Source organism: Poromitra crassiceps (genome assembly GCF_964638095.1).
Source record: "Poromitra crassiceps genome assembly, chromosome: 3".
NCBI classification, from domain to species: Eukaryota; Metazoa; Chordata; class Actinopteri; order Beryciformes; family Melamphaidae; genus Poromitra; species Poromitra crassiceps.
In genome coordinates, this window is record NC_139625.1 from 44,466,315 (window position 1) to 44,488,218 (window position 21,904).

Below are 21,904 nucleotides of genomic sequence, written 5' to 3' on the forward strand. Positions count from 1 at the left end.
CTTCCACTCCTTTAAAATTAGTCTCTTGGCGACAGTCGTCCCCAGCGTCAGAGACTGTTGCACAGCTGTAGGGAGGAGCAGTGAGGATTCCGAGTAGCCGAAGATGGCGAGTTCCGCCTCCGGTTGAAGGGTTATTTGATAGGGCCTAGAGTACCAGTCAAATCCTTTGGCCCAGAATCCGGATAGCAAAGGGCAAAACCAATAATTAGTTAGATGTTAAGTACAGAGTGGATATGCAGATCGATCTATGGATCTCTTGATCTTTAAAAAGTCTGTAATCATTATGTCTGCAGTTGGAACAAATTGTGCGTGGTTTACTATTTTGGTCTTGAAGAGAACCAGTGTAGACACTAAACTCCCAAATTTGGACTGATTCTTGACTCAAACTCAACCAGACAGAACTAAGCAGATGTGTAGTGAACTGACCAGACAGCTAGCTAACTAGCCAGTCTGAGATGGTGCTATGTGCTGCTGTGTGCGGTCCAGAGCTCGGTGACGGAGGTGGAGACGCTGCAGAGGAAGCAGAGTCACTTCCAGGAGGTTCTGGAGGCCCAGGTGGAGCAGCTGGAGGAGGTGGAGAAACTGGCCCAGAAGATGGTCCAACAGAACCACTATGATGCTGACAACATCAGAGCCAAGAGCAGGGCGCTTGCTACCAGGTCATAACATCACATGGTTAGACAGACAGACAGACATCACACTAACATGCCACTATTCTGAATATGACAATGTTCCAAATTTGATACGGGTCATGTAAACAGCATATTCTGTTTGGATATTCCGAATTAGGCCTTATTCAGAATGTAGCATTTTCCAATTAAGACATGTGGGGTATGCAGATATTATTCAGGTTATAGGAGCATTCTTTGGACACGTATACAGCGCATTCGGAATATATGTCTCAATCAATGTTTTTACCGCAGTTTGCGACATACGGCTTCTTGCCTGTTTACAGTCAGCTACAGTGTGTGCTTTGTAAATAAATCAACTGGCCAGAGATGCATGCCAAAAAGCCTGCGTTTTTGGGTGGAAGGAGAAACACAGGTACTATGGATCTCAACAGGATACTATGGATATCAACAGGTTTTTGGAGATGCGCAAATGTTGCAACAGCGGCCTGACGTATAGTACTGTACATCATGGGGACAGTATATGTTACAGTAATCGGAGTATGCGCAGCTGCATGTAAACAGGAATATTAATGGAATATTCATTTTCATTAGCCATGTAAACAGCTAGGAATATTGTCTTTTTTGGAATAAGGCCAAAAACCAGAATATTTTGTGCATGTAAACGTAACAGCGTTTTCCTGTTTGCAGGAGGAAGCAGCTACTGCAGCAGAGCAAAGCTCGTCACAAAGCTTTGGAGCAATCACTGCAGCTGCAACACTTCATGTCCAGCAGCTACGAGGTACTCTACTGCCCTCTATACTGTCTTCTACCACTACTACTGTAGTTTGTTGTACTCTACTGTAGTCTAGCCTGCTAATATGATATTTATAGTATACTCTAGACCAGTTGTTCTCAACGTGGGGTCCGGGGACCACCAGGGGTCCTTGAGGGGGTTCCAAGGGGTCAGCAGCAAAAAGGGGAATACACACAATTACAGAATGAATATTTTGGCCATGGGTTTCATATACCTTCTGTAATACAACTAAGATTAAGAACAAACAAAATCTAAAAGCAGTTGTCTCTTGCAATTGTTAAACTTCAGCATTATTTCACAGGGGTGTCCAAACTTTTTTGAATAGGGGCTAGATTAGATAATGTGAAAATATCAGGTGGCCAGCTGCTTCTCGTATCATTATGGGTTATAAAAAAGAAATAAAAAAATCACATACAATACAATTGCAGTACAAAGGATTTTGTTTACCATCTGAAAACATTAGTTCTGCCTGTGTTGTTCCTACTTGGTGCTGTATGATAGTGCTGTCATCATAGGTGAATGGGAAAAACATGCTAATTGAACTTGCTTGATTAACCAATACTGTGTGGAGGTCCTATCGTCGTACAGGCACTATCGCTTACGCACCGGTTTGCGCGCCTTAACACGTGCCTTATGCTATCTCTTCCCTGCCTCTTGAGTCAGACAAACCAGATCTTCCCTGCCTCTTAATGCAGGGACGATAGCAGTCCGCCTCGCGGAAGTGTCAATTTGCGTTCCAGGTGTTATGCCGACTTTTGCACCCCCGCTATGTAACTGTTTAAAAATGATATAATTGTCTGGGTAGACGTGACCTCCCCGTTTCTAAGTTAAAACAGACCCAAAATATGGTGGGGATGTAATTCTCTGCGGAACTCGGCATAACACCGGGCGCAGGCACAAATTTGAGGCGTGCCAAGTCATCGGAGCGCGTCGCTAACGGGATTTGGGCGGTCTTAACCACCAGAATTATTCACAGGTGTGGCCTGGCAATGCCTGGGCGTTACATCAATCAAACCAATCAGATTCCTGTCTCGCAGTCCCTTTAATACAGTTTGCGCGAGGCATGCAATATGCTGTAATTCTCCCCATGCATAATTTGGATAGGGCTATCTCACAACACCACCGTCACATCATATACCTGTTAAAAACATCTGTGATTTGATGCAATTTGGGTTCTTTTGTTATTATTAAAATGTGTTTATTGGGTTTTTTATTTCAAACATACTACATATAAACAGAAACATAAGGAAACGCAAGGCATGAAACACCATAATAAGACAAAACATAATAATAATATATACAAGAGACACAGACACCCACGACTCAAAAATAATAATAAAATAAATAAATGCTACAAACAATTACAATACAATTTGCAGGGGATACGCTAAGTGCTGAGGATATGTTTTCTGGCAATCACTTATGGCAAAAGCCAACACTTGAATCTCTGAATCTCAATTAGGCAGTATTGGGAGGAGAGAGGTATTTTTGATCAAAGTAATCCAGAAACGGACCCCACACTCTAAGACAGGGCTATTCAACTAAATTGTTCAGGGGGCCACATTGTCAGAAACATAAGGGGCCGGAGCCGGACCGTTCCCCGAGCTATTAATCCCATTATATGTACACTTGACACAACTCGCCACCACAATTTTCAAAACTTGTATTTCACATTGCAAAAGTAGCTTAATTTTCATTTAAAAGTGCTTAATTTCTGTGCAACAAAAGCTGTGTTAAAGCCCCAAAAGTAAACACATTTGAAACAAATTTAAGTATTCTACAACACATGCCAGCCATTTGAAATATAATTTGGTCAATTCTGACCTCTCTTAGCTACACCACAGCATTGTAAACATTTATACTGTAGTGCATCAGGAAAGGAAAACAACTGTAAACATTATTTCTTGTTTAGAACCTAGCACAGTATTAAATACTGAGTATCTCATGAAAAACAATTAATATTGCATCTTTTGTGTTTAGCTACGTCTCATTGTACTGCAGCAAGAAAGGAAAACTACTGTAAACAGGTTAACCATATTTCTTGTTTAGAACCTAGCTAGCTACAGCACACATCTCCTGAAAAACCATTTATAATGCATCTTTCTTGATTAGCTACATCACAGCGCCATCTCCTGAAAAACATTAATATTGCACCTTTCTTGTGGCTACATCACAGCATCTCCTGAAAAACATTCATAGTGGATCTGACTTGTTTAGCTCACTTTAGCTAGATCACATCTGAAAAACAACCAGTCGATGTAATAAGTAAATGAGATTTAATTGTACAAAAAATAAAAATTAGAACTCATCCGTGAGCCGGTCTGACTTGATTGGCGGGCCAGATTCGGCCCGCAGGCCGCCAGTTGAATAGCCCTGCTCTAAGCCGCCAGTTAAATAGCCCTGCTCTAAGATATTTCTGAGTCGAACCACATATAGTGTATTTCAGTTTCTCCAATTTGAGATGTGCCATAACATCTCTGAGCCAACATGCATGAGATGGAGGGGCAGCTGATTTCCAGCTCATTAATATTAGTCATCGGGCCAGAAGCGACGAGAAAGCTACAGCGTCAGCTTGAGCACCAGAGGCTGTAACTCCATCAGGTGCTACTCCAAAAATGGCAATGGCAGGGTCTGGATCAATGTCCTTCCTGCGGATGTAGGACATTTTTCAAAGATGGAGGACCAAAAAGGAACCAGAGACGAGCACGACCAGAACATGTGCTGGGGCCTGTTTACACCTAGAACATGTCGGGTCAAAGCCGGGGTATATCCTGGTAAGCCTACTTTTTGATAAATGGAGTCTGTGTAACACTTTGAATTGCAATAATCCATGTCGGATGCAAATGGATGTTGAGTGAATCATCCCTATCGCTGACTGCCAGGTAAAGTCTGAGATCTCATTAAGTGAAATCTTGCTCCCATAACTCTTTCAGATGATCAAGGGTGGGTGAAGCTACCATTTGAATCATACTGTATAATCTGGATATAAGGCCTCTACCTAGTGGATCGAAAAGTATACACTCTTCTATCCAGCTATCAGGTGGAGAAGATGGGAAGCAGGGAAAGTGTTTTTTGACAAAGCGACCAACCTGTAGATGTTTAAAAAGATGTGTTTCTGGAATGTTATATTCCCTCTTTAACCTCTGGAATGAAACAAAGATGCCATCTTTGAATAAATCTTTGACACAAGTTAACCCTTTCCTCGACCAAGCCTTGTAAGTTGTATCCCAGAGAGAGGCAGGGAAGAGAGGGTTGGCTGTGATAGGGATAGAGGGCAGGGCCTGTTTCTGTTTCAAATGAATCCTAAACTGTGACCAAATCTTCGGTGAGCCAGTCACAATCGGGTTATTCGTTATTCAGGGGTGGGCAACTATTTTTCATGGGGGGCCACATGAGAAACCCAGATTGTTGCCGGGGGCCGAATAAATATTGTCATGCCGTAACCCATGGATGGGCAACTTTGATGATAGAGAGGGCCACAAAAAAATGTCCTCGCTACCAGATTTTGCTGATGGCTGAACAGTGCCAGCGAGAAAAATTTGGGGCATTTGAAGCCAGGTTTAGAGGAATAACTCATTTTAAATTAACAATTGTGATGTCATTATTCAGTCTTAACCACCAATATTTGATCCTTTTTTCACTCCTATGTCACCACCTGCTCTCCCTGCAGGGCTTGAAATTAACTTTTTTCACCACCTGCCAATATGGCTGCTAGATTTTAAAGTTACCAGCCAATTAGAATTTCCAATAGCCGAAATGTTTTTCTTGAAATAAACCAGAATATGAGTGGGTTAATTTAAGCATAAGTATCAGTAAGTGGCCCGGGATTCTCAAAGCCTGTGTTGAGGGTCACACAAGAACAAAAATGCACTCTTGAAGCTAAATAAATCCAAAACCAACAAGTTAATTATTTAAATTTCTACTTCAATGTAGAACAGTCATTTCTTACACATAAGATTACTTTTAGCCTTTTAGTCATAAAGATTATTGAAAGATATTCCATATTCCAGACTGAAATTTGAGTATTGGCCAGAATGACATGAACATTTAGACACATATTCAGCGGGTATCTTGCATGTTGCGTTCAGGTGCACTGTAAAAAAAAAAAAAAAAAAATGCAATTCCATCACGGGCCCATGTGTGGTCTATCCTTACTAAGGGGCAGGGGAGCAAACAGTAATGCTGAAAGGGACATGGGAGAGGCACTCTTACTTTCTAGCTTAACCCACGCTGGCTCGTTCTCTTCATGAGGACTAGAAACCCAGTAAGATAACTTCTGGATATTCGCCGCCCAATAATAATGTAGGAAATTTGGCAATGCCAAGCCGCCCTCTTCTTTCAGCCTTTCCAAATATGCTTTCCTAATCCTAGGTACAGTCTTACTCCATATGAAAGTAGATATGGTTGCATCCAATTCCTTAAAAAATTATTTCGGGATTAAAACCGGTACAGTCTGAAACACAAAGATCTAGGCATGATGGTCATTTTCACTGAGTTAATTCGTCCAGCAAGCGATATAGGAAGTGTGGACCAACGTGTAAGGTTCTCTTTGGCTTTGTCTAATGCAGGCTTGAAATTATTTTTATATAAGCTTTTATATTCCCGGGTCACAGAGACACCTAAGTAGGTGAATTAAACTTGGGTCACTTTAAAAGGGAAGTTCTGAAATGACGTTTGTTGTGCTAGCGTATTGATTGGAAATAATAGACTCTTGGTAAAATTTATTTTATAACCTGAGATTGCTCCAAATTTATAAACGGTTGTCATAGCTATAGGGATAGAGGTACCTGGGTCCGACAAGAAAAGTATAAGGTCGTCAGCATACAGCGACAATTTGTGAGTATGCCCGTCCCTGCCAATACCGGAGAGGGCCGCATTTCCCCTGAGAGATATTCCCAGTGGTTCAAAGGCAATGTTAAATAGAAATGGTGAAAGCGGACACCCTTGTCTAGAACCCCTATGGAGAGGGAAGTATTGAGACATAATCTTATTTGTACAGACCGATGCTTGGGGAGAGCTATATAGAACTTTGATCCATGAACGGAAGGATGCTCCAAACCCGAACCTTTCCAGAACTTTGAATAAGTAGTTATGCTCTACCCGGTCAAATGCTTTATGAGCGTCTAGGGAGATCAAAACCTCCGCTGTTTGCTCATTGCCGGGAGAATATAATATATTAAACAGTCTGCGTACATTACCAAATAGCTGGCGTCCAGTCATAAAACCAGTCTGGTCTTGATGGATTATTGTACACATTGCTGGCTCAAGTCTGGCAGCCAGGACCTTGGCAAGGATTTTGTAGTCACAACACAACAAACGTTAGGGTTGTGCTACAACCCAGGTTTTACGAGTGAGAACGAGAGCTCTCACTAGTGCCTTAAACGCTGCAACGCAGCCCTATGGAAGACTGTTATTTTGCTCCAAAATTACTTTTCATTAAAACCTGACCACCCACCCGTAGGTGGCGTGGTACCCCCTGGGACTGACACGGATCCACGTGACTACGTCACGTCCTGTCCGCCCAGGGATAATCACTCTAATTTCTTCCAGCCCGCTGAGATCCGACGCACCCCGTGACGCATCGACACAGCAAGGCTGGGTAGTGAGAGCTCTCGTTCTCACTCGTAAAACCTGGGTTGTAGCACAACCCTAACGTTTTACTTCGTTTCGAACTCAAGCTCTCACTAGTGCCTCCATTCAACCGACCTTGCTGCCGGGAGCACCCCACAGGGCGACCCGAAAGGCACCGGTGAACCACGGCCATATGGCAACGTTTATGCCTAACCGAATGACATATTAGAGTGGCAACGATACTACTTTCTTGTCACCGACAGCACCGCGTGCGCGAACTGCGAACCGGACACGTCGAGACCGTAGTACCTGACAAAAGTGTGATGAGAGGACCATGAGGCCACGGCACACATGTCCTCCACCGACACACCACGCAACAACGCAGAGGATGTCGCAACACCTCGCGTAGAATGCGCCTTGATACCCTCTGGGGGAACCTTGCCCACGGCAGAGTATGCCAACGCGATCGCCTCCACTATCCAGTGTGATAAGCGATCCTTGAAAAGGGGTCCGCCCTGGGCCCTTTGCCCAAAGCAAATCAACAGCTGATCTGTAATGCGTAAAGAACGCGTCCTGGCCACATAGGCCGAGAGCGCCCTTACGGGGCACAGCATGAGCAAACGTCTCTCCTCACCCGTCTCTAACTGAACGGCGGGGGACAGAATGCTGATAAGTCTATGACCATAGACCTAAAGCTGACATTAATAATCTTAGGTTGGTAAGCCGGGTTAGGTTGCAACGTAACCCTGCGCCCATCATTCCCAAAACCACACAGGCCTGCTGCACCGAGAGGGCAATCAGGTCACCAACTCTCTTTCCTGACAACAAGGCCAGCAGCAGCGCGGTCTTTAAAGACAGAACCCTTAAATCGGCGGAGTCCAAGGGCTCAAACGGATGACCCGTTAGCCCGTCCAGCACCGTAACCAGGTCCGATTTGGGGAAAAAAACGCACCGCGACGGCGGGCGCCGTTTACGCGCCCCCTTCATGAAGCGCAAGACCAAAGGGTACGCCCCCACGGGGCTCCCTTCAATTCCCTTATGGCAAGCAGAATTGCGGCTACGTACACCTTAAACGACTGCGGGGACTGACCCGCGTCAAGCAGGCTCTGAAGGAAACAGAGAACTGGTCGCACACTCTAGTTCACTGGATCCACGCCCTTACTTGCTGCATAGTGCATCCCACATTATCAGGCAAGCCCTGGGCTAGCAACTGGTCCGGTTCAGGAGCCAGACCGCTAGCTTCCACCTGCCTGGGGAGGGGTGGAACACCTCCCCCTCCGCCTGGGATAGGAGATCGGCCCGTACCGGCAATGCCCAGGGCGGATCTTGCGCCAGGGAGACCAGGTCCGCAAACCATGTCTGCCTGGGCCAAACAGACTAAAACGAGCCGGAGGCGCTGTTCCCTCACCCTGTCCAACACCTGACGGATCAGGGGGGGTCGGGGGAAACGCATAGAGCCCCTCCCTCGGCCACGCGTGCGCTTTTAGCGCGTCATGACCTAACGGGGGCTGTCCTCCTGGATCGAGAACCACAGTGGGCAGTGTGTCGCGCGCCGCGATGCGAGAGATCGACGCAGGCGCGACCAACCCTGGCCCAAACCTGTTCCATCACCCGAGGGTGGAGGCTCCACTCCATATAACGGGGATTGCCTCGAGACAGCAGGCCGGTCGTAACTCCGCTGTCCCGGCAGATAGACCGCTGACACTGAAAGGAGACGGGGATCACCCACAGGTGAATCCCCGCTATGGTTGAGCGCCCCCGACCGCACACCGCCCTGTCTTTTTTTGTTCAGGCGGGCGATCGCTGCCCTATTGTCCGAGCGAATCAGCACATGGTGCCCATGTGTGAGCCGCTGGAAGTGTTACCTCCGCAGGCCGGGGGGACTGCGGAGGCAACATTCTCTTTCGAGTCTGGCCGCACGCGGACTTGTCCGGCAGTGCGGTCCCCAAGAGAGCTCCCAACCAACAATGGGCCCACGGCGCCATTGATGGTGGGCTTGTCCTGAAGCAGAGCCCGGCGAATCGCCTTCAGCTCTAGCACGTTTATGTGGCGAAGCTCCTGAGCCTCCCACCGGCCGTTCGCCGAAAAATGCCCGCAAATCGCACCCCCTCCCCAGAGGGAGGCGTCTGTGCGAATCACCATCCTGAGCGGGACAGGGCCCCACCGAGTACCTCTCGAGAGGTAACGGGGGTCCGCCCATATAGCCAGCGCCTGCCAGGCCTGACCTGTCAGAGGAACCCTGCGATGACGGTCCCCGGCCGAGTCCAGGCGAAGCCTGAGAACCATATTTGGACCACGAGAGCATGTGTAGCCTCCCTAGCGGGAGCACAGGCAGTGCTGAGGCCATCAGGCCCAACATCACTGTGCACTGATGCACTGACACCGAGGGCACAGACCTAACGTCCTTGGCTTGCTGTCCGAACCGTGCGAGCCTGTCGCTCTGGCGAAAGGCTCGCAGGAAGTAAAGCTCGAGCCCCAGGAAGGTTGCCGCCTGCGCTGGGACGAGGCAACTCTTCTGCCAGTTCACCAAAAACCCTAAGGTTTGCCGGTGATCGGTCACCACCTTGGTATGTTCCGCGGCACAGACCCTCGAGTCGGCCGCTAAGAGAACGTCGTCGAGATATAGGAAGACGCGGATCCCCCTCGCGCGGAGGGGAGCCACGGCTGCCTCCACGCACACCGTGAGGGTTCGCGGGCTCAAAGACATGCCGAATGGCAAGACACAGAACTCGTAAGCCTTCCCCAGGAAGGAGAACCTCAGGTATTTCCTGTGTCTCCTGACCATGTGGACATGGAAGAACGCACCTTCCAGATCCCCGGAAGTAAGAAATCCCCCTGTCTCAACTCGTTGAACAGGCGGGGAAGAGAGCATTCGGAACGGGACTTCCTCAGCGTCTTGTTGAGACGCCGAAGGTCCAATTTTGGACGCATGGAGCCGTCCATGGCCTCCTCCTCCACGGTGGTGGGCACCGGGACCTTTTGATCCCGTGCCCTGATGGGGGGGGCGGGACGTGAGAGGCTACGCCCCCCCGCGCATGGACAGTTCCGTAGAAGCTGTGCATGCTGGGGGAGAAGTTCTTACGCAAGCTCCGCCTACTGACGCGCTGTTGTATCGAAGTAACCCCCCCCCCCTCCTGCCGTGCGCCTTTCGCAGGCTGGGGGGACCGCGGAGGTAACGTTCTTTCTCGAGACCGGCCGCACGTGGACTTGTCCGACAGTGCGGCCCCCAGGCGAGCTCCCGACCAGCAAGAGCCGTCGGTGCCATTGATGGTGGGCTGTCCTAGAAGCCTCTAGCCGAGGCCAGGCCGTAGCCATGGACCAAGGCGAACCTAGATAATGGGTATGAGACCCTGGGCGAGCTCCCGACCGAACTCGGGCCTTGGGCACTGAGGACGGTGGGTCTAAAGCTACAAGCCGCAGGCTGGAACTAAGCCCAGCCTTGGTGAGCCAACCGGTGGGCTTGACCTGGGCGCTGCCAACCGAGGCCAGGCAGTGGCCATGGACCAAGGTGCGCTGTGCCCCCAGCCAGGCTCCCTGCACTTGCAGGGGGTGCCCCAACAAGGGAGTGCGACCCATGGAGAGCTCCCAACCACCCCGGGCCTTGGGCACCAAGGGCGGTGGGCTTGTCCTTAGAGCTACAAGCCAAAGGCTGGCACTGAGCCCAGACCTTGGCGAGCTGTAAGCCCTGCTGGACGCGTAGCGCCAGCAAGGAGCAGTATGTCTATTGTAGCGGAGGTAGCTCGCGCCCAATGTACTTAGCACACAGATACTAACTGCACGGGTGCACGCCAGCTATCTGCAAAATACTATCGTTCTGTCCTAAACAGTACTAAATATTGCTAGACCAAGGTGCGCTGTGCCCCCAGCCAGGCTCCCTGCACTTGCAGGGGGCGCCTAACAAGGGAGTGCGACCCATGGAGAGCTCCCAACCACCCCGGGCCTTGGGCACCAAGGGCGGTGGGCTTGTCCTTAGAGCTACAAGCCAAAGGCTGGCACTGAGCCCAGACCTTGGCGAGCTGTAAGCCCTGCTGGACGCGTAGCGCCAGCAAGGAGCAGTATGTCTATTGTAGCGGAGGTAGCTCGCGCCCAATGTACTTAGCACACAGATACTAACTGCATGGGTGCACGCCAGCTATCTGCAAAATACTATCGTCCTGTGCTAAACAGTACTAAATATTGCTATCTGCACCTATGCAAGGCAAGCTAGCTTTCACACCTCTTTGAGAGCGGACCTTGGTCAGCTCTCAAGAGCTTAGCTGCGGACAAGACCGAGGGTTCAAGGCGCCTGTGCAGCGTGCTCGTGCCCAAGGCAGAACACGCACTTAACGTGCCGATTCATACTAACACGGGGAAGCAAGCGTGAACGCAAGCAAAGGCCAGCGGCCCGCGAAGCTAGTCAATCTCAGAAGAAACTCCTCAGAGGGAGTTACAATCTAGTAGATGCTATTTGCACGAGGCAAGCAACACTTAGCAGACAAGCAAGCTGGCTAAGATGGCGTAAGTACTGAGAGAAGCGGCCCACACAACGTGCGGGGCGAGCTCACCTAGCTAGCGAATCGCCTAGCTAAAATCTCAGAGTGCCCCCTACATTTATGTAGGTCCCAGCAATGCCTGAGCGCCGTGCTCCTGCCCTTAGGCATGCACACATCAAATGAATTGTGCCGGTCGTAACCGGCCAGCGTAGCCTCACAGCTAATAGAGCACCTAGCTGTTCCCCCCTCTCTCTGCTAACAGGAATAACGGGGTTAACGTGCAAGCTAAGCCTGCAACGGTAAGAGCTGGAGTGCTACACATCACTAGATACTGGCTGCACGGGAGCAAGCTAGCTATCTAGCTAACTGAAGAGCATGGCTTCTAGCTACTACTCTCGCTTAAGGCACGCCCTACACAGGGGTAGCTGGCGCGAAGTACTTAGCACACAGACACTAACTGCACGTGTGCACGTTAACTATCTGCTACAAGGTAGTCCAAGCTAGCTGCACTGAGCAAACTAGCTAACTATCTAACGCGCGCGCTCTAAAGCCGGCGCCTAAAGTACCTCGTACACGAAGCTACCCGCACGGGTGCCAAGGTAGCTAACTGTAACAACTGGGCTAATTAGCCTCTTTGTTCCTGTGCTACGTGGTACAAGCTATTTGCACGTATGCAAAGCTTAACAGTTTGAGCGCGGACCTAAATCGGCCCTCAAACGAAAACGCTGCCCCAGCCAGGGGAGCGAAGCAAAGCTACACAGCGGCAGCAATAACCACTACACGGCGGTACCGTAGCAATAAACAGTTAACTAAGGAAGATACTCTTAGCTTAGATGACTTGTTCCGACGCCGCAGGGTGAAGGGTACAGGGTCGGGTCCCCGAAGCCTGCTTTATCCCGTCCACGCGAACCTCTTGAGGTGGGCAAATCAGACGGAACGAGCCTAGTATCTAAAGCTATGTAAAAGAGCTAACTCATAGTTAACCGTGGAGCTTTTAGCAAACACGTCTTCTCAGCGGGTGGAAGAAAGCGGAAGTGATTATCCCTGGGCGGACAGGACGTGACGTAGTCACGTGGATCCGTGTCAGTCCCAGGGGGTACCACGCCACCTACGGGTGGGTGGTCAGGTTTTAATGAAAAGTAATTTTGGAACAAAATAACAGTCTTCCATAGGGCTGCGTTGCAGCGTTTAAGGCACTAGTGAGAGCTTGAGTTCGAAACGAAGTAAAACATAAGACTCACAATTCAATGGGTCCTTGTCTTTTTTCAGAAGGACCGAAATCCTGGCCTGAGTCATTGTGGGTGGTAATGCTTCCTGAGCTAGAGCCTCTGCGTACACTTTAGACAGGATAGGTGTTAATTTATTCGCAAACTTCTTAGAAAACTCTATTGGAAAGCCGTCGGGCCCCGGGGCCTTACCACTCTTCAGAGCCCCGCCCCTCTGCACAGGTCTCTTATAATACGGGGAACTCTCTGAGCTCAGAGCCCCGGATCCCAGATCATTTTAAAATAGTTGTTTTAAATGTTTATGGGATGCGACTTTCTCGCTGCAACTCAAGGCCGAGGGGGGCTATAAAGGGCAATCTAAAAAGTGTCCCTATCGACCTTGCCCCTTGTGTCCCCTCTATTAGCCCTATCCCTGTTAATCTGATTTCCCCACAAGAGCTCCAAACTGCTGGTGGTTTGAAGTTCTTGCACCTGAATGTCAGGAGTCTGTTGCCCAAACTGGACTTTATTAATGTGTTAATTAACGACGCTGCCCCAGACATTCTTGTTATCTCTGAGTCATGGCTTTCTGGTAGAATCCCTGACTCAGACATCTCGATAAGTGGATTTAACCTTTTTAGAATTGACAGGAAGGCAAAGGGAGGGGGAATAGTGATTTTTGTGAGAGATCATTTAGCTACTGTAGTTTTAACTGCTTCCTCTGTCCCGAAATGTTTTGAATGTATTATTTTAGATATCTGTATAGGAGGCGATGTCCACCTTGTAGTGGCCGGTGTTTATCGCCCACCTTCGGCGCCGAATTCAGCCCTGGAAGACCTCGGGGTGATTCTCTCCAAATTTACAGCGGGGGAATTAATAATACTGGGGGACCTGAACGCCGATTGGTTAACTGATTCATCCGTCAATCTGAAACACTTATGCTCAGAACTAGACTTATCTCAGCTCATTCAACACCCTACTAGGCCAAATGTAAACAATCCAGCTAAATCCACTCTCATAGACATCATCCTTACAAACAGACCAGATAAGTACCCTCAGGGAGGGGTCTTTGCCCAGGGAATTAGTGACCACTGCCCCATAGCTTGTGTCAGATTGACCAAGACTTTTAAATCAAATGGTAAGTTTATTAAAAAACGAAATTTTAAAACATTTTCTGATCAGGGCTTTTTATATGACCTTTTTTACTCTGATTTGGAGAGATTATGTTTAATCCCTGACCCTGAGTCAGCTTTAGATTACTTTGCTCATGTTTTTAATTTGATAGCAGACAAACATGCCCCCTATAAGAAGCTGAGAGTAAAGAACCGTTCTACCCCCTGGTTCACAGTGGACATCAAATCTGCCCTGCGTCTCAGAGACTCTGCCTGGGCGAAAGCCAAACTGACCGGCAAGCCCGCAGACTGGCTTCATTTTAGAAATACGAGAAATAAAACTATTGGTATAATCAGAAAAGCCAAAGCTGATTACTATTTAACCTCTTTTAGCAACTCATCAGATTTCTGGAAAACTGTCAAATCTCTCAGCTCCGCACCCACGTCTGCTCTCCCCCCCCAGATTAATGCTGCGGGTGAGATAATTTTAGATAAACTGCAGATGTGTAACACTTTTAACCACCACTTTGTCTCTGCGGGATTTTTATTTGATAGGCTCACTACCAACACGGCCCCCTCGGACCATGTTTACGACCCCGCGGTCGAGGACCTCTCCACCCCCCCCCTTGCAGGTGAACGTTTCTCATTCAGGCCGGTGAGGCATTATGAAGTCCGCGAGGCTCTGGCAAAGCTGAACACTAAGAAGTCCACGGGCGAGGACGGCATTACACCGTTCCTCTTACGCCTTAGCGCTGACCTGATCGCAGCACCAATTGCCCACATATTTAATTTAACATTCACTACCAGCGAGATTCCATCTGTATGGAAGTCAGCTCAGATTTCCCCCCTCTTCAAAGGAGGTGACCGGAGCGAGCTGAATAACTATAGGCCCATCTCAAAACTATGCTGTCTGGCTAAAGTGCTTGAATCATTAGCAAACGTACAGCTTCGGACATTTTTAGACACGCACAATATTCTCCAGTCCCATCAATCAGGTTTTAGACCGGGACATAGCACTGTCACGGCCACATCCCTTGTTTTAAATAACATTCTGAATGGTCTAGATAGCCGACAGCACTGTGCAGCTCTCTTTGTTGATCTTTCCAAAGCGTTCGACACAGTAGACCATGCGATCTTACTAGATAAACTGTCCGCCACAGGTCTGGACGAACTCTCGGTCAGGTGGTTCTCCAGCTACCTGACCGAGAGGAAGCAGGTAGTGGTAGCCGATGGTGTTAGGTCCGACTCACTGTCCAACGGTAAAGGCGTGCCCCAAGGATCAATTTCTGGGCCTATTTTATTTACACTGTATATTAATAACATTTTTTCTCCCGCTGGACTTTGCAATGTCCATTATTACGCGGACGATACTATTTTATACTGTTTCGGAGCGACCCCAGCTCAGGCCGTTTCAACACTTCAGATGGCTTTTGACTCATTTCAACGGTCTCTATCTGACCTCAAGTTAGTCTTAAACTCTTCTAAAACAAAGTGGATGATGTTCACGAGATCTTTTTGCACCAATGTCAATCTTAGTATGCACACGCTCCAAGGCGAGCAAATTGAATCAGTAAATTCTTATAAGTACCTTGGTATCTGGTTAGACACCAGACTCTCCTTCCAGACTCATATTGAACATCTCACAAAGAAACTGAGGAGGAAGATCGGCTTTTTATATAGGAACAAATCTTGCTTTTCATTCAGTGCCAGAAAAACTGTTGTACAATCATTAATAATGTCGGTTTTTGATTATGGTGATGTTGTATACATGCATGCCTCATCTTCCATTTTGAAGTCCCTCGATGCTGTTTATCACAGTGCTCTGCGTTTTATCACAGGCGAGGCTTTTCTTACACACCATTGTACTTTGTACGAAAAGGTGGGCTGGTCCTCCCTAATGGCTCGTAGAGAAAAACACTGTCTTTTATTTATTTACAAAGCTTTAATTGGGAAACTCCCGGCATATTTGTCCTCACTTCTCATTCATAACAGTGGAGGTTATCAAACTCGCTCACAGTCCTGTATTAGACTATCTATCCCACGTGTGAGGACTGAACAAGGAAAGAGTGCTTTTGCTTTCTATGCCCCCAACAGTTGGAATAGACTTCAGGACACTCTGAAAATAGAAGCATTGATCCCTCTTGTTTCCTTTAAAACTCTTTTAGAAGGTCTCCCACATAATGGGTGCTCTTGTTTTACTTGAAAGTGGGTTTTTCACCTATTCTTAATGTTGTTTTGATTGTCTGTCTGTAACTTGAAACTTTGTGTATGTGTTCCTCTGTACCAGGGCTCTCTTGAAAATGAGAGCTTGCTCTCAAGAGATATCCCTGTATAAATAAAGGTGAAATAAAATAAAAAAATAAAATTTGTTTAACTGCTCTATCAATTTCCGCCGCTGATATGGGCCGATCTAGGTCCTCCACGATAGAGGGCTCAACTGTTGGCATTTGAAAATGACTAAGAAACTCTTCTATTAGACTCTCATCCCCAGCATCTGACGTATAAAGGTTCTTATAAAACTGTGTGAATTGGTTATTAATTAATCTGTAGAGACGCCGTCCGGTGTATTAATCTCTGTTATGAGCCCGGCCTCCGCAGACTGTCGTAACTGCTGGCTAAGCAGCCTGCCCGCCCGCTCCCCATGTTCATAGTGCTCGCAGCGTGACCTCAGATGTTGTTCCTCAATGAGTCTTATTGAGAGGGTATCAAATTCGGTCTGCAATACTAACCTTTCCTTGTACTGGGCAGCAGAGGGCACCCCTGAATAATTTGGGTTATTTTGTTGACTGGAAAATAGAAACGTGTTTGCAATGGGGAAACAGGGACATTTGATTGCAAGTCGAATTATCTGCTGTTACCCAATTTTAGCAGCAGAATCTGATGGCGTTTGGCACATCCGTGCGTAATGACCTATCCAAAAGGTATTCCCCTGCACTGCGCTGCAGCGTGGAGAATACTGGTCTGCCATGCACAGCAGGGTATTTTTGCGCTAAGAGCTGGTTAACTCATTGAGTGCCAGCCACTTTTGGAGAACGGACGCTCCCAGTGCCAGAGTTTCAGAGCGTTTTCAGTGATTTCTCGAGGCCCACAGAATATTGTGTGATATTACTATGTAAACACTGAACACGCACAAAGAACGATGAGACTCTCTTCTATCATCTGCAAAAAAAAGTTTATTGATCCCATTTTCCGTTCTTTAGTTATGAGCCGGAGAAGATAGCTTGATTTAACCAAAAACAGCCATTTTTTTCTAGAAGCTGAGATAATGAGCCTTTTGTGAAATTAAACATTTCAAGCACATCACTGACTCTGAAGCTAATATTTTCTAATGTAGTCACACCTCAAAAGTAATTTCCTTCAATAAAACATTGAAGGCCAGGGAATTTTGTTTGGCAGAATAATATTTTTTAGCTGCAACCAGCAGCGCTGGCCCCTGCGTGCGCTGCTGGTTGCAGCTTCTTGCTGGTCTTGATTTGCTGCTGGTGGGCATCGGATATTCTGGCTTGCGTTTGCCAATCCTGTCCTGCTGTCTGGGTCTGTCTGGGTCAGTGTTGTGTGCTGCTCTGCGTGCCCCCCCCCCCCCCCACCCCTCAACTGCACACTCCTCCTCCGTATGGGAGTGTCTCTGGTGGCTCTCTGCTGAGTTTGCTGTGCACGGTGTGCAACATCCAGCTTTTTTACAGCGTTCCGCGTGTGTTTGTCACCGGCTCCTATGCTTCCAGTTGAGAATAATAACAACTCCACAGCTGATCATGCAGATGGGCTGTCGCAGCGGACACGGAGGAGCTCAATTGTGGGAACAGATTGGCTGCTGCAGGCAGAGCTAACGTTATGCTTCAGCATATCGATGCATACGGATGCGATGCGATTTCCGTTTCCCCAACGACTTCTTCTTTGTTTTTTCATCGCCTTTCTGTAATCTGGAGAGCACTGTCGCCACCTAAGGGTTCTGTAAAATAGGTTACACACATTCAATAGCTCCCATATTGTAAGAGGCGATGTAAGAGGCTTAGATCCACGTCCCACCGTCAAAAAACGCAATTGACGACTTTAGTCGTCTTTGGCACTCTACGTCACTAAAGCAATTGACGACTAAAGTCGTCATTGGCACTCAATGAGTTAAGGGCTGCTTTTAGGTGCTCTTAAAATTGCGTGCATGCAAAGAATTTGCGGCATTCTGACGATAGCAGAAAACAAGCATTTTGCGGGGACACGCCTGGTTTGGCATGGGGCACGCCTACCCCATGCATGCCCAGTATAATTATAACCAGCGGCAGGGAGAATGCAAATGTGCTTGGGCATATGCCCCCAATTTGCGCAGCGTGCCACGCTAAACAGGCGCAAAACAGGGGCAAACACAAAATTACCGTTTTTGCGATGACCGTTTTTGCGACCCATTTTGAGAGAAAAGCCGAGGGCCGCTTAAAATCGGTCCGTGGGCCGCAATTGGCCCCCGGGCCGGACTTTGGACATGCTTTACAATAACACAATTAGAGAGTGTAATGTCTGACTGTCTGTCTAGGTGTGTGTGTGCATGTTTGTCCTCTAGTAAATGTGTGTGTTCTCTCTCGAGGTGTGTTTGTGGCTGAACGAGCGTAACGCTGTGGCGTTGGATGAGAGCTGGAGGGAACCAACCAACCTGCAGGCCAAGCTGCTCAAACACCAGAGCTTCGAGGCTGAGATCCTGGCTAACCACTACAGGGTGGACACACTCAGCAAGGTGGACTGCGTGTGCGTGTATGTGTGTGTGTGTGCGTGCGTGCGTGCATGCATGTGTGTGTGTGTGTGTGTGTGTGTGTGTGTGTGTGTGTGTGTGTGTGTGAATGAATGAATGAATGAAAGTTTTATTTTCGTGTCAGGACAATTCCTTGACCCATCCCATATGGGATTACCAGACACATCAACATACAATAATTAACAGAACAAGAACATTCCGGTGTGTTATCCAACCAGCAACACATAATACAACATACTGTAGATATAAAAATAAAAAAGCAGAGTATATATACATATATATACACGTACTATAGCATTAATAGAAAAATAAATTATCTATTATAGGTTGCCCTTCTCCTCCTTTCCCATGCTTTTGAGAGGTAAAATGTGATCAAAAAGAAATTCAATTAAAGCTCCGTTCTCGCTATCTATCAAATCTAAATCAGGAGTATGGACTTTTTTAAACAATATTTCACGCAAATCATGATACAGAGGGCAGTATAGAATGAAATGGATTTCATTCTCCACTTCATTCAACTCACAATATTCACAGATTCTTTCTTCCTCAACTACCCCTCTGTATCTTCCTGTTTCAATGTGTAAAGGCAGAATGCCACATCTTATCTATGCACAGAGTGACCTCTTACTTTTAGACAAATTATACAAAACATATTTTTCACATTTTTAATCTTTTTTAAATAAACAATACGTTCTTAATTTTGGCTTCTGCCAGATTTCTTAGGCATTTAGCCCGGGTTCGATATGTGACTTGACTAGTGTGTGTGTGTGTGTGTGTGTGTGTGTGTGTGTGTGTGTGTGTGTGTGTGTGTGTGTGTGTGTGTGTGGATATCAGCAAATTCTCCGTATGAGACAGTGAAATGTGAATTGGACTGACCTGAACTGATTTGAAGTGCGGTCTAGAGGATAAAATCTACTAAATTGACTAAATCAGTCTCATAACTATTAGCCTGGGTCTTAACCTCCGATCTGCACACTCCACAGAGTTGAGTTTGGCTGCTCTTGGCCTTTTCTCTGGCTTTCTAACCCTCTGAGCCAATGAGTGCTGAGTGGGACTAACGATTGGCCGATCAGCATCAATAAACAGCCCAACAGGCGGGACCAGTCATTGTCAAGACTGCCCCGAGGAGCAGGTTAAACAACAATGGCTGCGGCCGTTGCCTGCTGTCGAGGCTGTTTTAAATTGATTAGGTACCGATTACTTTGAAATCTGAATGGCACACTGTTTGGAGGGCATTTAGTCAAAGGGGATATGTTATTTTCTTAAACGTTCGCCCGACTGGAGTAACTAACGTAAGATTCACGGCGATATACATTGGACTTGTTCTAATAGGTTGGAATTCCTCTGGGGGATCCCGTCATAGAGATAACTCAAACAGAAGGCAATCTCAGACTTGAAGATGGAAATGAGTGTACTGTACAAGTTGACAATTCAGTCTGAATATCAGGCTAGTCAAGTCACGTAACTCGTAAAACACAATGCTGTGAATCTGTATGCTTCCAATTTACCACTCGTATATTATTTGTATATAATAATTTGTACGTGAACTTAGCATTTTTAAATGTAAATAAATTTGTGAATGTCGACCTATTTGTGAGGATTCTTTTGAGACTGTTTCCCGTGCTGGCGGTCTGGTTCATGTGGCTGTGTGTTCTGCAGGAGGGGGAGAAGCTGCTGTCCGGTGGCCCCCGAGCGGAGGGGAAGGTCCGGCCGCGGCTCAGAGAGCTGAGCGGCTGCTGGGACACCCTCATCCACAACTGTAAGGAGAAGAAAACACGATTACAGCAAGCCTACCAGGTACACACACACACACACACACACACACACACACACACACACACGCATGTGCGCACACACTCGCACGCACGCACACACACACACACACACACACACACACACACACACACACACACACACACACACACACACACACACACACACACACACACACAGGGAATCTGTGCGTCCTTAAAAAGTCTGAAAAAGTAAATTTAACACCTTAGGATATCTTATAAAAAAATTCCAAAATTGACCTTGGAATTGGGATGATGGTAGTTTTTAAATGCCCATGTAAAACAAAGAGTTAAACTTCTGTATTTTAACATTACTCTGTATTGCAAAGCGTGACTTGAAAATGGCCAGCTAGGCATCCGTACTTGCAGCCCATCACCTTGGCACCTTGGCTCCAGAAATCCCCGGGCATTCCAGCGCGACTAAGCTGTCCGAGTGCCCACATTTGGGCTGCGATGACTTTTACGACATTTATGGGTCTCGGGGAAAGATCAGACTCAATGTGGAAATCACTGAGTGAGCGGAGCAGAGCTACCTTTGCTGCTCCACGTTCATATATGGGTTTGGGCGTGTCATGCAGCATGCTCGACTCTCATTGGCTATTGGTGAGCATGATGTAGCCTGGCTGCAGCATGCTTGCATCATACGCCCCCACAGTCTCACAGCAGAGAATAGCATTGAGAGATCATAGATGAATAGCATTGAGAACATAGAGATTGCTTCTCCTCATTGATATAGAGCTCAACAATGACCTCTCACTTAGACATTTAGAGAAAATCCTGATATAGAGTTTTAAGCCTGGAACCAAGCCAACCAGCCACCGACTGAATCGTGAGTGACCATACAATATTTCACTCAAAAACAAAAAAATATATAATTTCCCCCCCACTTTTTTGCATAATAATAAATAACAACAACAACAACAAATCCGTATCAGCCTAGAATTTTGCAATCGGTGCATCCCTAATTTTAATTTGGTCATATTCGTTGAATACTAACTAGACCAGTGGTTCTCAACCTTTTGGCTCGTGAGCCCTTAAAAAAACGTGATGCCAGTTGGTGACCCCAGTTAACCCAGTGTAACGGAAAGAGTAGAGAAATAATGGTAACACTTTACAATACTGGTGCACACATGTGCATGAATTGATGCTTAACTCATGATGAAGGGGCACGGTGGCTCAGTGGTAGAGCTGTCGCCTCGCAGTCAGAAGGTCCTGAGTTCGATTCTCGCCTGGGACACTGTGGGCGCTGTGGTTGTGTTCCCCCCCATATCTTCAGTGCCTACTGCCCAGGTGGGGTATCTCGTCGTAAGGGCCTTTCTGTCTGTGTGGAGTTTGCATGTTCTCCCCGTGCTCCCCCAGGGGGGTTCCTCCGTATATAACCCCCCCCACTAAAAACATGCAGAAGATCAGATCGTCATCGTCATCTGACCAGTGACGACAACATCCGAAGTCGGTCCCCGGGCGCTGTACGAGAAAGCGACCACTGCTCCTGGCCTGCCCCAGGAGGAAAGGACAAAGCCAGGATGGGTTAAATGCAGAGGACAAATTTCACCGGCCACCGTCAGCATGTGTGTGTTGTGGCCCTCCGTGC

General features: G+C 47.4%; 1 protein-coding gene across 1 annotated transcript in view; it reads left to right on the forward strand.

Annotated features, from left to right (window-relative positions):
- The window catches only part of sptbn5 (spectrin, beta, non-erythrocytic 5), a gene marked incomplete at both ends in the record, with an annotated part of 320,085 nt that overhangs the window by 239,158 nt on the left and 59,023 nt on the right, over positions 1 to 21,904 (forward strand). Inside the window, 4 exons of the mRNA XM_083633035.1 lie at positions 487 to 659; positions 1,320 to 1,410; positions 18,359 to 18,505; positions 20,180 to 20,317. Of these exons, the coding sequence (XP_083489161.1) occupies positions 487 to 659; positions 1,320 to 1,410; positions 18,359 to 18,505; positions 20,180 to 20,317 (549 nt within the window). The remainder of the gene's footprint in view (positions 1 to 486; positions 660 to 1,319; positions 1,411 to 18,358; positions 18,506 to 20,179; positions 20,318 to 21,904) is intronic.